Genomic DNA, 15,059 nt, shown 5'->3' on the forward strand with positions numbered 1-15,059 from the left:
CACCTTCCTGGTCGCCCTGGCGGGAAGTGTTTTGAGAACGCCCAGCGGAGGCGCCCGCGCGGGCGGGGGAGGAGGCCGGCGTCCTCAGCGCTGCGGAGGGGCCGGGCCCGGGGCCGGCGCGCTCCGCCTCGCCTGGCGGCTCCTCCTCCGGCGGGGCCGGCGCGGATCGCCACGCCCAGGCCCGGGCGCGCGCGGCCGCCCGAGATAGCCGTTCGCGGGCCCGCCCTGGGCACGGCGCCGGCCCCGCCCGGCCCTCCCGGCCCCGCGGCGTCGCGCGGGCTGCCGACACGTGACTTCCGGGGCGGGGCGGGGCCCGGAGGTGCCACGCGTCATCAAGGCGCGACGCGGCGCGGCGCTTCCGGTGCGGACGCCATGGCGGAGGCTCCGGTTCAGGGCTGGATTCGCGGCCCCGGCTCCGGGCGTCAGGCTCCGTGGTGTGCCTCGGCTCGCTGCTGCGTCCTCGACTTGGTCCACAGACACTGCCGAGAGCGGGTGAGCTCGCGGGGCCGGGGTCGGGGCTGGGGCCGGGGCCGGGTCGGGGTAGAGGCCGGGGCCGGGGCTGGGGTCGGGGTCGGCGTAAGGCCGGGGCCGGGGCCGGGGCCGGGGCCGGGGCCGGGGCTGGGGCTGGGGTCGGGGTCGGGGTCGGCGTAAGGCCGGGGCTGGGGCCGGGGCTGGGGCTGGGGCTGGGGTCGGGGTCGGGGTAGAGGCCGGGGCTGGGGCTGGGGTCGGGGTCGGGGTCGGGGTAGAGGCCGGGGCCGGGGCCGGGGCTGGGGTCGGGGTCGGGGCCGGGGACCAGGGCCGGGGCTGGGGCTGGGGTCGGGGTCGGGGTAGAGGCCGGGGCCGGGGCCGGGGTCGTGGTCGGGGTCGGGGTAGAGGCCGGGGCCGGGGACCAGGGCCGGGGCTGGGGCTGGGGTCGGGGTCGGGGTAGAGGCCGGGGCCGGGGCCGGGGCTGGGGTCGGGGCCGGGGCCGGGGACCAGGGACCAGGGACCAGGGCTGGGGCTGGGGCTGGGGGCCGGGGCCGGGGCCTGGCGGCGGCTGTGGACTCGGTTTTCGTCCCCACAGTTCCAGCCCCGGGAGCGCTTCCCGCTGCGCCTCCCCCGAGGGCGCTGTCGGACCAGCAGCCTTTGTTTTGTTGTTTTCGTGGGTCCTGAGCTCTTCAGCTCAGGGCTCCCGCCCGGCCCTGGAGCCAAGCCCCGCTTCCCGTTCTCTAGAGATGAATTAAAGATGGGAGCGGCGGGGACTTGAGTGCCCAGGCTGGCTTTGACCCTCACGCTCGGGCCCAGCAGCCGTGGTTACTACATTCGCCCTCCTCTGTCCACCGGTCCCAAACCTCTGACCTAGAGAAGTCGCAGCCAAGCCCAGGCCAGGGACGGTCGGGGAGGAAAATGGGTTTCTGTGGTCAGCCACTAATACCTGTGGCTTATTGACGGTGGGAGTCGTGGGTCTGTTATTTAGCAGCTTTCACCATTGTGTTTTGAAAAGTTATATTTGTGAAGACTTATCAAGGACTTCTTAAATTACTTCTCTAGGAAAACAGGTTTTAACTAACTGGGAGACACTAATCCTGTTCACTTATCTAAAGCATTTAGTTGTCTCTCAGAATCTGATTTTAGTTTTGCCATCTGATCTACAGCTGACTTTCCTCATAACCACACTTCCCACTGCTATGCTCTCTGCTTGTTATTTGTAAGTCTAACAAATGTTAAATGTGAAAACTCAGTCTTTAAAAGACTTGAATCAGCTGGGCGCTGCTGGCTCACACCTGTGTTCCTAGCTGCTCAGGACGTTGAGATCTGAGGGTCATGGTTGGAAGCTAGCATGGGCGGGATAATCCATGAGAAAAAAGTTGAAAGGTTGAGCTGTGGCTCCCAGTGCAAAACTTCAAGGACATTGTCCAGGTTCTGCGTTCAAGTTCCATGATTAGAGCACACAGAAAAAATCAGAAGTGCCTCAAGTGATAGAGTGCCAATGTTGAGCAAAACAGCTGAAGAACAGCACCCAGTCCTGAATACTGGTACTGAGCCCTCGTACTGTACAAACAGCAAATCAAAACAAGTCAGGAGAGAGGAGTAAACAAATTAAGAGCAGAGGGCTGAACAAAATAGTATGTAGTGTACATGTATACTCATGGAATTAGTAAAATGTAAAAAACAATGGGGTTGGATGACATGAAGGAAAATGACAAGGGTGACATTGATCCAGATACATTGTCCTGCTGGGTTCAGTGGCTCAGCGGTCTCCCAGCTACCAACAACAACAACAACAAAAACTACTTAAGGAAAACTACACACTACCAGTATTTAAAAAGAAACAATAAAAGGAAGAAAACAGGCTGGGTATGTGGCCTAGTGGTAGAGTGTTTGAGTAGCATGCATTAAGCCCTGGATTTGATTCCTCAGTACAGAAGCAGAAGTGGTGCTGATTTAAAAAAAAAAAAAAGGAATGAGACCTTCAGAGTTATTGGATTTGAGCCCTTTGTAGCTAGGCTCTGGTGATCCAGTAGAAACAGAGAAAGGAACTTTTTTTTTTTATGGTGGGGGGGGGCGAGTGTTAGCTTGAACTCAGGGCCTGAGCACTGTCCTTGGGTTTTCTCAAGGAGCCACAGCACCACTTCCAGCTTTTTCTATGTATCTGGTACCAAGGAATTGAACATAGGTCTTTGTGCATGCTAGGCAAGTATTCTACCACTAGGCCAAAGTCCCAGCCCTGAAAGGAACCATTTTTAATTTCACCAAAAAAGGAGTTGAAGATTCATGGCTAGGTAATATGTAAAGTATCATATGAAATAACTATTTTAGTAGTTTCCATTTTCAGCTCAACAAATGTGAATGGAACGTATAGTCTGCTTAGAACAGGCACAAGAAGAAGATAAAAGCCAGATTTCTTGCTGTGAGAAACTTGTGTTGTTGTAAGCGTGCCCTCTTGTCCCCAGGGTGTTCCTGTGGAGTGCTTCTACGTGAGGTGCAATGGGGGCCTCATTGGTATTGGAGACACAGTGCGGCATGGCGCGGTGTACACCCTGGAGCCCAGACTTCGTGGAGGGAAAGGAGGTAAGATGGTGGCTTAGTTAACACGTTTCTAGTCTTTAGCAGGGTCTGTCAGTCTTTCTTTTGGACGTGTTGTGTGGATCTAGAGTTTGAACTCGGGCTGGGAGTTTGGCCTAGTGGTTAAAGTGCTTGCCTAGCATGCATGAAGACCTGGGTTCGATTCCTCGGTACCACATACATAGAAAAAAGCTGGAAGTGGTGCTGAGGCTCAAGTGGTAGAGCTCTAGCCTTGAGAAAAGTCCAAGGACAGTGCTCAGGCCCTGAGCTCAAGCCCAGGACTGGCAAAAAAAAAAAAAAAAAAAGAATAGAGTTTGAACTCAAGGCTGCTAGACAGGTGCTCTGCTCTGAGTCACACTTCCAGTCCTTTGCATTGGTTATTTTGTTTTGCTTTCCTCTAGGACCAGTCTAGACTATGAGCCTTCCATTTATGCTTCCCACTGTAGCTGGGATTACAGGGGTCAACAGCCTTGCTCAGTCTTTTTTGTTGTTGTTGTCAGTCGTGGGGCTTGAACTCTGGGCCCGGGCACCATCCCTGGGCTCTTCATGTCAAGGCTATTGACCTACCCCTTGAGCCATAGCACTACTTAGTTTTCTAGTGGGTTAATTGGAGATAAGGGTCTCATGGTATTTAGTGCCAGGCTGGCTTTGATCCTCAGATCACAGCCTCCAGAATAACTAGGATTACATGTGTGAGCCACCATGCCCAGCTCTCAGTCTTTTTTTCTTGAGAGTCTTTTTTTGTCTGGGCTGTCCTGAAACCATAGTCTTCTCTGTGTAGTTGTCTGCAGTGTAGATGGGATGACAGCACATGCTACCCGGCCCAATTGTTGGGTTGGTTTTGAACCTTGAGGTAAGCCTCCAATATCTGTCCATAGCAGGATGGTGGGAGGGGGGCGGGGTTGGTTGGTTGTGGTTATAAGCCTTTTCTGACTCTTCGCTCCTTTTGCTCAAGGATAGCAGTCTGCCACTTTGAGCCACAGCTCCACTTTCAGTTTTCTGGTAGTTAGAGATCAGACTATCCCAGACTTAGCTGGGTATGGTGGCTCACACCTATAATCTTAGCTACTCCAGAGGCTGCAATCTGAGGATCACAATTCAGAGTCAGTCCAGACACTGAAAAGTCTATGACACTCATATCCAGTTAAGCACCAGAAAACCAGAAGTGGTGCTGTAGAGCCCTAGCCAGGCCTAGAGTTCAAGCCCCACAGCTGAAGGAAGGCAGGGGTGGAGGGCGGGGCAGGAGAAGAACAATAATGAGAAGTCCGGAAGTCTTGGGCTCTGTGGCACTGGCCACATCCTCCAGTACCCCGTTGTACTGAACAGCATACAGGAAGTCAAGGATAGAGATGTGAAGTTCAGTTAGATTACCAGCTCTTTGCCTGCTGCCTGGGTTGGCACCACTTGAGCCACAGCACCACTTCCGGCTTTTTTTTTTTTCCTGTGTATGTGATACTGAGGAATGGAACCCAGGACTTCATGCATGCTAGGTAGGCACTTAACCACTAGGCCAAACTCCTGGCCCCTCCGTGAGACTTTTTTTTTTTTTCTGGGTCATGGGGCTTGAACTTGTACTGGGCACTGACCCTGAGCTCTTTCAGCTCAAGGCTACCACCCTTCCCTTGAGCCAAGCCTCACTTCTTGTTTTCTAGAGGTTATTTGGAAATAAGAATCTCAGGTCCTTTTGTGCCCAGGCTGGCTTTGAACCTTGATCCTCAGATCTCAGCCTTCTGAGTAGCCAGAATTACAGGTGTGAGCCACGCCTCCAGGAGACTCTTATCTCCAATTAATCACCAGAAAACCAGAAGTGGAGCTGTGGCTCAAGGGGTAGGGTGGTAGCCTTGAGCTGAAGAGTTCAGGGACAGCGCCTAGGCCCAGAGTTCAAACCCCATGACCGATCACAAACAAACAATAGAACCCTATAGAGAGACCATGTGTGGATCTTTGCTCCATAGATTTGGTGATGTGCAGCCTTGAACACATCTTAACCCATTTTCCCCATGTGCGTTGGCTCAGGCTTTGGGTCAATGCTGCGAGCTCTTGGTGCTCAGATCGAGAAGACGACCAATCGAGAAGCTTGCCGGGACCTCAGTGGAAGGCGGCTGCGCGATGTCAATCATGAAAAAGCGTAAGACAACAACTTAATGATTGTTATACAAAGAGGTTACAGTTCCTTAAGTCAGGTTACGAGTTCCGTGCATCCTGGTCAGTGTCACTCCTTCCTCTTCCTGTCTCCACCTTCTAGGGTTTGGTTTGTTTTCCTCCCCAGTGCTGGGTCTTGACTCTCAATGTCCCTGAGCCTGTCTGTTTGCCCCTTGAGCCGCAGCACCACTCTGGCTGTGTTTCTGTATGTGGTACAGAGGAATTGAGCCCCGGGCTAAGTGAGCACTCTCCCACTAGGCCCCACTCAGCCCCCACCTTCAGGTGTTGTTCATTTTTTACGCAGTGTACAGTGAATATAATGACTGTATTTGCTTACCCTCCTTTCCTGGGCCAATATTTCCCCAACTATCCTTTAGTTAGTTTGTAGGGTCTTTTTCCTTTTTCTTTTTTTTTTCTTTGCCAGTCCTGGGCTTTCTCAAGGCTAGAGCTCCACCACTTGAGCCACAGCACTGGCTTTTTCCTATGTATGTGGTACCAAGGAATTGAACCCAGGTCTTTGTGCATGCTAGTTAAGCACTCCACCACAAGGCCTAACTCCTGGCCCCAGTTTTGTTTTTGTATATGTAAAACAGTGTTGTCATGGATGTTTGTATTTGAAAAAAGATTTTATTATTTTTTTTCACCGGTTGCGGGGCTTGAATTCAGGGCCTGGGCCTGGGCAATGTCCTTGGGCTTTCTCAAGGCTAGAACTCTGTCCCTTTGCAGTCCTCCTGCCTCAGCCTTCTGACTCCTGGGGTAACAGGGACATGAACCCTGGGCCTCACTTGGGTTTTTTGCTCAAGGTGAGTGTTCCACCAGTTTGAACCACTCTTCCACTTCTGTCTTTTTTGCTGGTTAATAGGAGATAAAAGTCTTCCAGATTTGTCTGGGAGTTTGGCCTAGTGGTAGAGTGCTTGCCTAGCATGCAGGAAGACCCAGGTTCGATTCCTTGGTACCACATACATAGAAAAAAAGGCGGAAGTGGTGCTGAGGCTCAAGTGGTAGAGCTCTAGCCTTGAGAAAGTCCAAGGACAGTGCTCACGCCCTGAGCTCAAGCCCAGGACTGGCAAAAAAAAAAAAAAAAAAAAAAAAAGTCTTCCAAATTTGTCTGCCCCAGAAGGCTTCAGATCTCAGCCTTCTGAATCGCTATGATTACAGGAGTGAGCCACCAGTGCCAGACTCCGAATTTGTCCTTATAAGTTAGAGTACCATCTAAGATAACAATAGAGTAACAAAGTGTATAATTGAATGGTAGAACTCTTCCTACCAAGCTCAAGCCTCTGGGTTTGATCCCCATCTCTGCAGAAATTACAGTACATACGTGAACTAGCAACTGTCGCTTATTACCACGTGCTGTGCAGAGTATGTAATTGAATGTGCTGTTCTTTATATGACTGGCAGCCAGCCCGAGAGGTTTGTTTGCACTGTTGCACAACTGGTGAGGGAGTTTTCCAGAGCCATTACTGTCTGGGGCCCCTGTTGTGCCTGCAATGTGGTTGATTAAAAGGCTGTGTTATTCCTGACTGTGTGACCATGCATCTTATACACCTACTGGGTTGTCTTCCTCCCAGCATGGCTGAGTGGGTGAAACAACAGGCAGAGCGAGAGGCTGAGAAGGAGCAAAGGCGTCTGGAGCGGCTGCAGCGGAAGCTGGCTGAACCCAAGGCCTGCTTCACCAGCCCTGACTATCAACAACAGTGCCATGAGATGGCTGAGCGTCTGGAAGACTCTGTCCTCAAAGGTGAGAACGAGAGAACTCCTCAGTGGCTCCCTGAAGGCAGCGGCCACAGACTGTTCCCCGCTGGGCATGTGGCAGCGGCTCTTAGGCATGTCTGGAGAGCTTGGGGCAAGCCTCAGAAGTTCAGTATGGGGGCAGGGGCTGGTGGCTCATACCTGTATCCTAGTTACCCAGCTGTCTGAGATCTGAAGACCGCAGAAGTTTATTTTACTTTTCACCAGTCCTAGGCCTGAACTCCGGGCCTGAGCAGTGTCCTTAGACTTTCTCAAGGCTAGAGCTCTACCAGTGGAGCCGTAGCACCACTTCCGGCTTTTTCTGTGTATATGATACTGCGGAATTGAACCTAGGACTTCATGCATGCTAGGCCAGCACTGTACCACTAGGCCACACTCCTGGCCCAACAAGAAAGCTTTTTTTTTTTTTTTTTTTTTTTTCTTTTTTTTTAGGCTGTTCCTGAGGCTTGAACTCAGGGACCAGACTCCTCCCCTGAGTCTCTCAGTGCTCAAGGCTAGCTCTCTGCCCCTTGACCCATCGCACTACTTTTACCTCAGAAGTTGAATATGGGAGCTGGCACGGGTGGCTTATGCCTGTATGTTAGCCACCTGGGATCACAGTTAAAGTCAGCCCAGGCAAGGAAGTTCATGAGATTCTTACTTCCAGCTCTGGCTCAAGTGATAAGAGTCCTAGCAGTGGCACAAACAAAAGGCCAGAGTGCAGCATCCAGGCCCTGAGTGAGTTCAAGCCCTGGAATCAGCACAGAAAGTTTAAACACAGACCTCTTTTGGGTCATGGGGCTTGAACTCGGCTTGGACGCTGTCCCTGAGCTCTTCAGCTCAAGGTTACCTCCCTATCCTTGAGCCAAAGCCCCACTTCCCATTTTCTAAGAGTTTGAGGTCAGCCGGGAGTTTGGCCTAGTGGTTAAAGTGCTTGCCTAGCATGTACGAAGACCCAGGTTCGATTCCATGGTACCACATACATAGAAAAAAAAAAGCCGGAAGTGGTGCTGAGTCTCAAGTGGTAGAGCTCTAGCCTTGAGAAACTCCAAGGACAGTGCTCAGGCCCTGAGCCCAAGCCCAGGACTGGCAAAAAAAAAAAAGAGTTTGAGGTCCTTTTGTGCCCAGGTTGGCTTTGAACCTTGATCCTCAGATCTCAGCCTCCAGAGTAGTGTGAGCCACCATGCCCAGCTCAGATGTTCAGTTTCTCTACACTCTGTGCTGACAGTGGAACCCCGGTTGAATTTCTGGCTAGGTATGCAGGCCGCCTCCAGTAAGTTGGCATCGGCTGAGGTTGGTGAGCCGGGGGTACGGGCCCATGGGTTCCACGCGGACGGTGGAGCCCCAGCAAGGAAGAGGAAGTGCTTGTGGTAGGTCCTCCCGCCTTCACCCAGGGATCTTTGAAGACTGCCATGGTGTATTTTCTGGGTTGTCTGCACAGGATCTTTTTGTGGTTACGACCATCGCTACATGGAAAAACTCCAGCAGGTTCTGCTCTGATGCCGTTCACAATTCAAGGATACTTTCTCTTTCTAGTGAAAGTGTGTTCCAGGTGCTTGAGTTTTCTCTGCCTTTGCACTGTCGTCACTGGGGATTTTGGCCACTTCTCCAGACCTCTCCACGGCCATTTGCACTGAGGGCACAGGTCTTTCTCCCACCATCCCTGCTGGCGGTCCTTGAGGCCTCTCAGTGCGTCTCTATTTCCTGGAACATATGTGGATGCGTCTTGCTTCCTTGTTACCCTCCCCTGTGGGGTACAAAGATAATACCCATAGGTCGACTAACTCGTTGTTGTTGTTTTTGCCAGTTCTGGGGTTGGACTCAGGGCCTGAGCACTGCCCTTGGCCTTTCTCAGGGCTAGAGTTCTACCACTTGAGCCACAGCACCATTTCCACCTAGGTCTTTGTGCATTCTAGGCAAGCACTCTACCACTAGGCGAAACTAGATTATTTAACTTTTTCTGGGGGGTGGGGAAAGGGTCGGTCATGGGACTTGAACTCTGGGCCTGGGTGCTGTCCCTGAGCTCAAGGCTACCACCCTACCCCTTGAATCACAATGCCACTTCCAGTTTTCTGGTGATTAATTTGGAGATAAGAGTCTCACAGACTTTAGTGTCCAGGCTGGCTTTGAACCTTGAACCTCAGATCTCAGCCTCCTGAGTAGCTAGGATTACAGGTGTGAGCCAAAGTATATCTTGAGATATACTTTGTATACAATAAAATGTCTTATTTTTGATTGATCACCCCCAGTTAGGATTTACAGCATTTCACGGGGCTGTAGTGCCCTGAGCTGGTTAGGTACTTCCCTCCCCCCACTCCAGACTGGCAGCTACTCGTCACCAGTGAGATACTTGTTCTTGTAGCTTAGTCATTCCCAGCATGTCAGCTTCCTTAGTTCCTGGCTAATTTTGCTCAGCATATGATATACTATATGCGATCCATCCATGACCATGAGATTCAACCAGTGTAGTGAGTGGATGGATGGATGGACAGATAGATGGAAGGACGGCTGGCTGGCTGGGTTAGTTGGTAGTAGGTAGGTAAGCTTCCCCCGTGGTGCCTTCTTCTGCACTTTAGCTGTTCTCCATGCCATGGCACATGTGTTTACTCTGTGTGCACGGAATCCTTCCCTGTTGTGTGTGGAGGTGATGAGTGGATGGTGGTGCTTCTCTTTTGCCTCTGGCAGGTTGGACATGCAGAGTCTGGAGGCGGCGGAAGTGTCCTCAGATGAGGACAATAAAGCATCACCTGCCACTTCAGGACTAAGCCGCTCTGCACCTGAAAGTGGTGCTTGCAGTGTGGAGATGGCAGCCGAGTACCCTTGCAGTTCTCAGAGTGTGAGAGTGCCGAGGGCACAGCCCCAGAGTCAGATGACTGACATTGGGAAGGGCGTTTCAGAAGACTCGTGTGCCGAACTGGGAGAAGCATCCACCAAAGAGGGCAGGGTGCAGGAACTCAGTAGAGAAGCAGAAGAGATCAAGGGGAGAAAGGAGACAGAGCATCCTGAGCCTGTAGAAGACACAGCTGTGGCCAGACGGACTAAGGACGGGGAGCCAGGACAAGTCACTGATGGAGACACAGCTGCTGTGGTTGAGCCTGGAGGAGACATCCCCAGTGCCAAACTGGAGGGGCCCCAGCCAGGACACACAGTAAGTACTGCTACATTTTGGGCCCATATCTAAAACCAAATTGATTTAAATGCCAGAATAAGTCATTAAGTTACAAATGTACTGCCAACCTGGGCAGAAAAATCTTTTGAGACTCCATCCCAAGAGGCGTAGCTTAAATGGTAGCACACCTGCTAAGGGAACATGCCCCAAGTTTAAACCTGGTGCCGCCAAAATATGAGAGAGAAAATGTGTTTTTCCCCTTCAGTTGCTTAGTGAAAGGCATTTCATACTGAGTTTATAGTGTTCTGCCACTAGGGGGTGTCCTTGTCGCCACATTTCATCTGTTTGGACCTTTTTTTTTTTTTTTTTTTTTTTTTTTTGTGGGTCATGGGGCTTGAACTCGGCTTGGGCACTATCCTGGGCCTGGGCGCTGTCCCCGAGCTCTTCAGCTCAAGGCTACTGTCCTACCCTTGAGCCAAGCCCCACTTCCCAGTTTCTAGAGGTTAATTGGAGATAAGAGTTTTAGGTCCTTTTGTGCTCGGGCTGGCTTTGAACCTTGATCCTCAGATTCCAGCCCTCCTGAGAGCTCAGCTACCACGCCCGGCTTGACCTACTGGTTTTTAACCATTTTGCAGGGGTTGAGGTGAGCACTGAGGCAGTCTTACTACATGACCTTGAATTCTGATCTCAGCCTCCTGAGATCTGGAATCACAGGTATATGCTACCATATCCTGCCTGGTTTTTGTTTTTGGTTTCTGGGCCTGGGCGCTGTCCCTGAGCTTTTCGGCTCAAGGCTATGCCCTACCCTTGGGCTATAGTTCCTTGGGTTTTCTCAAGGCTAGAGCTCTACCACTTGAGCCACAGCACCACTTCTGGCTTTTTTCTATGTATGTGGTACTGAGGAATCTAACCTGGGTCTTTGTACATGCTAGGTGAACACTCTAAAGCTAGGCCAAACTCCCAGCCCCGGTGCTTTTCTTATATACAGCAGTAGCAAGGCTATATTAATGTGTATAGTAGGTGATGCTATAGATGAATGGGTAGCATTCATATTTTTTTTTTAATTTTTTGCCAGTCCTGGGCTTGAGCTCAGGGCCTGAGCACTGTCCTTGTACTTTCTCAAGGCTAGAGCTCTATACCACTTGAGCCACAGCACCACTCCCTGCTTTTTTCTATGTGTGTGGTACCGAGGAATGGAACCTGGGTCTTTGTGCATGCTAGGCCAGCACCCTACCACTGGACCAAACTGGCCCTGCTTTTTCGGTTTATGTGGTACTTACTAATGGATTGAACCCAGGACTTCAGGCCAGCTAGGAAAAGCATTCAACCACTGAGCCATCTTCCCAGCCCAGGTTTCGGTTTTTATGTACATGTGCGTGGATGTGTAGACAAGTTACCAGGCCAGGAGGGGAAGAGTGGCTGATTGCATGGCTGCTTGAAAGGTGGTTGGGGTCCTTGTTTTCCTTTCACCCCTAGGTTCCTGGGCAGGACATGCTGGATTTGCTGGCCTTCAGCAGTGCATCGGAGCTGGAGCTGTTGGGGTTGGAGAGGCTCAAGCGGGAGCTGGCGGCGCTGGGGCTGAAGTGTGGGGGCACCTTGCAGGAGCGGGCAGCCAGGCTCTTCTCCGTCCGGGGGCTGGCGAAGGAGCAGATGGATCCTGCCTTGTTTGCCAAGCCCTCAAGAGGAAAGAAGAAATGAGTTTTACCGGGCTGCCCCGTGTGCAGCCTTCCATGTAGCCTGCCGAATGTGGATGTGTCCTGACCTGCAGTCCAGGGACAGTAAAAGCTGATGTTTTTTAACACCTTCTCCCCTCCCTTTCATTCTTCCCAGGGTTTTCACTTCTGGATTTTTGGTAGTGAGTCAAAGGAAGATAAGAGTCTCCCAGACTTTTCCACCCAGATTAGCTTTCTACTATGGTCCTCAGGTCTCAGCCTCCTGAGTAGCTGGAATTACAAGCGGGGCCAGCAGCACCTGGCTCTCTCCTTGCCTTTCAGTGTTTGTAGATTCTGTGGTGGTGGTGTGTTTTCATGCTAGTATTGAGGCTTGAACTCAACACTATGCTTTTGATTACCTTTTTTGCTCAAGGCTTACACTCTACCACTTCCAGCTTTCTGGTGGCCAGTTGGAGACAAGAGTCTCTTTTTTTTTTTTTTTTTTTTTGCCAGTTCTGGGCTTGAGCTCAGGGCCTGAGCACTGTCCTTGGACTTTCCCAAGGCTAGAGCTCTACCACTTGAGCCTCAGCACCACTTCCGGCTTTTTTCTCTGTATATGGTACCAAGGAATTGAACCCGAGTCTTCATGCATGCTAGGCAAGCACTCTACCACTAGGCCAAACTCCCGGCCCCGACAAGAGTCTCTTGAATTTGTCTGCCTGGCTGGTGTTGTCATCCCCAGATCCCCCCTCCTGAGTAGCTAGGATTACAGGTATGATCCACCAGCAATAGCTGCACTTTGAACATTGTTTTTTTCCTTTTTTTTTTTTTTTTTTTTTTTTGTGGGTCATTGAGGCCTGAACTCTGGAGCTGGGTGCTTGCTGTCCCTGAGCTCTTCAGCTCAAGGCTACCACCCTACCTCTTGAGCCACAGCCTCACTTTCCATGCCCAGGCTGTCTGAACCTTGATCCTCAGATCTCAGTCTCCTGAGTAGCTAGGATTACAGGCGTGAGCCACCGCACCTGGCTGGACATTCTATTTTAAGTGACTTCCTGCCCTTGGATCATTTCTAAGCATGAGTCCAGTTAGCAAATGCTTGTATTTGCTAGAGACTTTTGATAGAGAATTTGACAGATTTTTTTTAATTACTGATTTCTACTTTAATTGCACTGAGAAAAAAAAAATTCCCTCTGAGAACTCACTTTTTGTTTATAGCCTAGTATGTTTTTCATCTTTGTGTATTCTGGAATTGTCCAGGGTTCATCTGTCCTCCGTGACTCATTTATTCCCATGAAGTGCTGGGACAGGATTTTAAAATCTGTAGTCATTGTGAATTGTCTGTGATTTTTTTCAATCCTTGCTTTAAATATACACATACATATGTATATGTTAATTTTTTTGTTGTTAATTTTTTTTTTTTTTTTACCAGACCTCAGGGCCTGGGCACTGTCCTGGGACTTTCTCAAAGCTAGCACTCTATCATTTGATCCACAGCACCACTTCTGGCTTTTTCTGTTGCATGGTACTAAGAAATGAAACCCAGGGCTTCATGCATGCTAGGCAAGCACTCTACCACTGGGCCACACTCCTGGCCCTTGCTTTGTATTTTGAAGCTCTGTTACTAGGTGTATTCTGATGTATTGCATATGTTACACATATTTCTAATTCTGTTTTTATTTTGATACTGGGAATTGAACCAAGGACATTTGCTAGGCGAGCTCTGGCCACTAAGCTACATCCCAGCCCCACGTTTTTCCTTTTATCTCTTCAGTACTTCATGTTCAAAGTTTATCTGATATGAATACAGCCTTATATAGTAGGAAGCTTTTGTGGTTTGTGTGCACGTGCGTGCTTGCGTCCTGGGGCTTGAGCTCAGGCCCTGGCCACTGTTTCTGGTGCTGTAGCACTTGAGCTGTGGTTCCTCTTCTGGCTTTTTAGTTGGCAGTTGTAGATCAGAGTCTCCCTCACTTTCCTGTCTCATCTGGCTTTGAACACTGGGCAGCACGTGCATAAGCGAACCTGACCCGCAGCTCCGGGCACCCTCTGGAGCACCACCACACCCTCACCTTGTGCACTCATCCCTTGTGTCCCTGCACGTTCAGCCTTCCCTCAGATGCCAGGTGTGGCTGGGTGCTTGGTTGCCCCCCTTCTCCCAGTCGTGGGGTCCTGACTAGCCCAGTGAGTGGAGGTGGCTCTAGGGGGCGCTGGCTGGGCTGCTTGGCTCTGCAGCTGCCCCAGAGGCCTCCTGTAGCCTACTGTAGGGAGCAGGCTGCTGGCCGACGGGGAGCGAGGTCAGGTCCCCACACGTAGGGTGACTGGAGACGCTTCCTAGAGGTCCCTGGACCTCACATGGAGGTCTCCTGCCTGCCCTTATCAGCAACAACAACAAACGATCCTGGTCCCTGTCAGATTGTGGGTGACCCCCGCCTTTTTTCTTGGCCAGTTCTGGGTCTTGAACCCAGGGCCTGAGTCCTATACTTGGACACTCTCTGCTCAAGGTGAGCATTCGCGTATGTGGTACCGAGGAATCGAACCCAGGGCTTGTGCATGCTAGGTCAGCACTCTACCATTAGGCCACACTCTTGGCCTGCCCCCCCCCCCCCCCCATTCTTAACCTCACTCCACTGAATGCCCAGCATGATTGTTGTTTGGTGTATGGGTCATGAACATAGCATATGCAGCCAGAAGCACTTCCTTCTGGAACTTTTCTAGAAGTGTAAGGTGGAGGAAGGTGGGCTCCTTTGTAAGGCACTTGCTTAGCATGTGCCAGGCCCTGGGTTTTATCTCCAGCACCACAAGTAATAACAGACTTGACTGCTAACACCTGAGGCAGTGGCATGCTTGCCACTGGGGCAGGATAGGTGGGAGGACAGCGGTTCAAGGCCTGAACAAAAGTGGGAGCTCCTGTCTGGAAAACAACAGCTCCAAACCATGTGCGCACCCCTGTAATTGTAGCTACTCTGGAGGCTGAGAAAAGAGGATCCAAGTTGGAAGCCACCCTCACTAGGAGAATCTGAGAGTGTTAATCTCCAGTTAACTAACAAAAGCTAGAGGTGGAGCTGTGGCGTAAGTGATAAAGTGCCAGCCTTCATCGGAAAAAGCTTAAGAGAGATTACTCAGGCCCTGAGTTCAAGCCCTAGTACCGGCACAAAATAATAAAATTTAGGCCATGAACAAAAGGCACATGGTATCCTTAAAATGTGGCTATTAGATCCACACAGTACAAGAGCGAGGACTCAAAAGTTGTATGCCCAATGCTATGGACATGGTATTGGAAATATAAACACACAACTACATAGTCCTAAAAATTATGACTATAGAATGTTTTATTACATAGATTATTATGTATTTATGACATATGTTCTAAAATCTTAAGTGCC

General features: G+C 51.0%; 1 protein-coding gene across 1 annotated transcript; it reads left to right on the plus strand.

The window, feature by feature from the left end:
* The first annotated feature begins 371 nt into the window (after positions 1–371).
* Positions 372–12,162, plus strand: Sde2 (spliceosome associated SDE2). Its single transcript, XM_090341570.1, has 7 exons — positions 372–492; positions 2,934–3,051; positions 5,062–5,173; positions 6,759–6,928; positions 8,174–8,288; positions 9,604–10,066; positions 11,504–12,162. The coding sequence occupies exons 1-7, from the start codon at positions 373–375 to the stop codon at positions 11,723–11,725; spliced, it is 1,320 nt and encodes a 439-aa protein (XP_090197696.1). The 5' UTR covers position 372; the 3' UTR covers positions 11,726–12,162.
* Positions 12,163–15,059: the final 2,897 nt, after the last annotated feature.

This window comes from Megascapheus bottae, chromosome 10 (assembly GCF_031878675.1).
Source record: "Megascapheus bottae isolate mThoBot1 chromosome 10, mThoBot2.hap1, whole genome shotgun sequence".
Taxonomy (NCBI): Eukaryota; Metazoa; Chordata; class Mammalia; order Rodentia; family Geomyidae; genus Megascapheus; species Megascapheus bottae.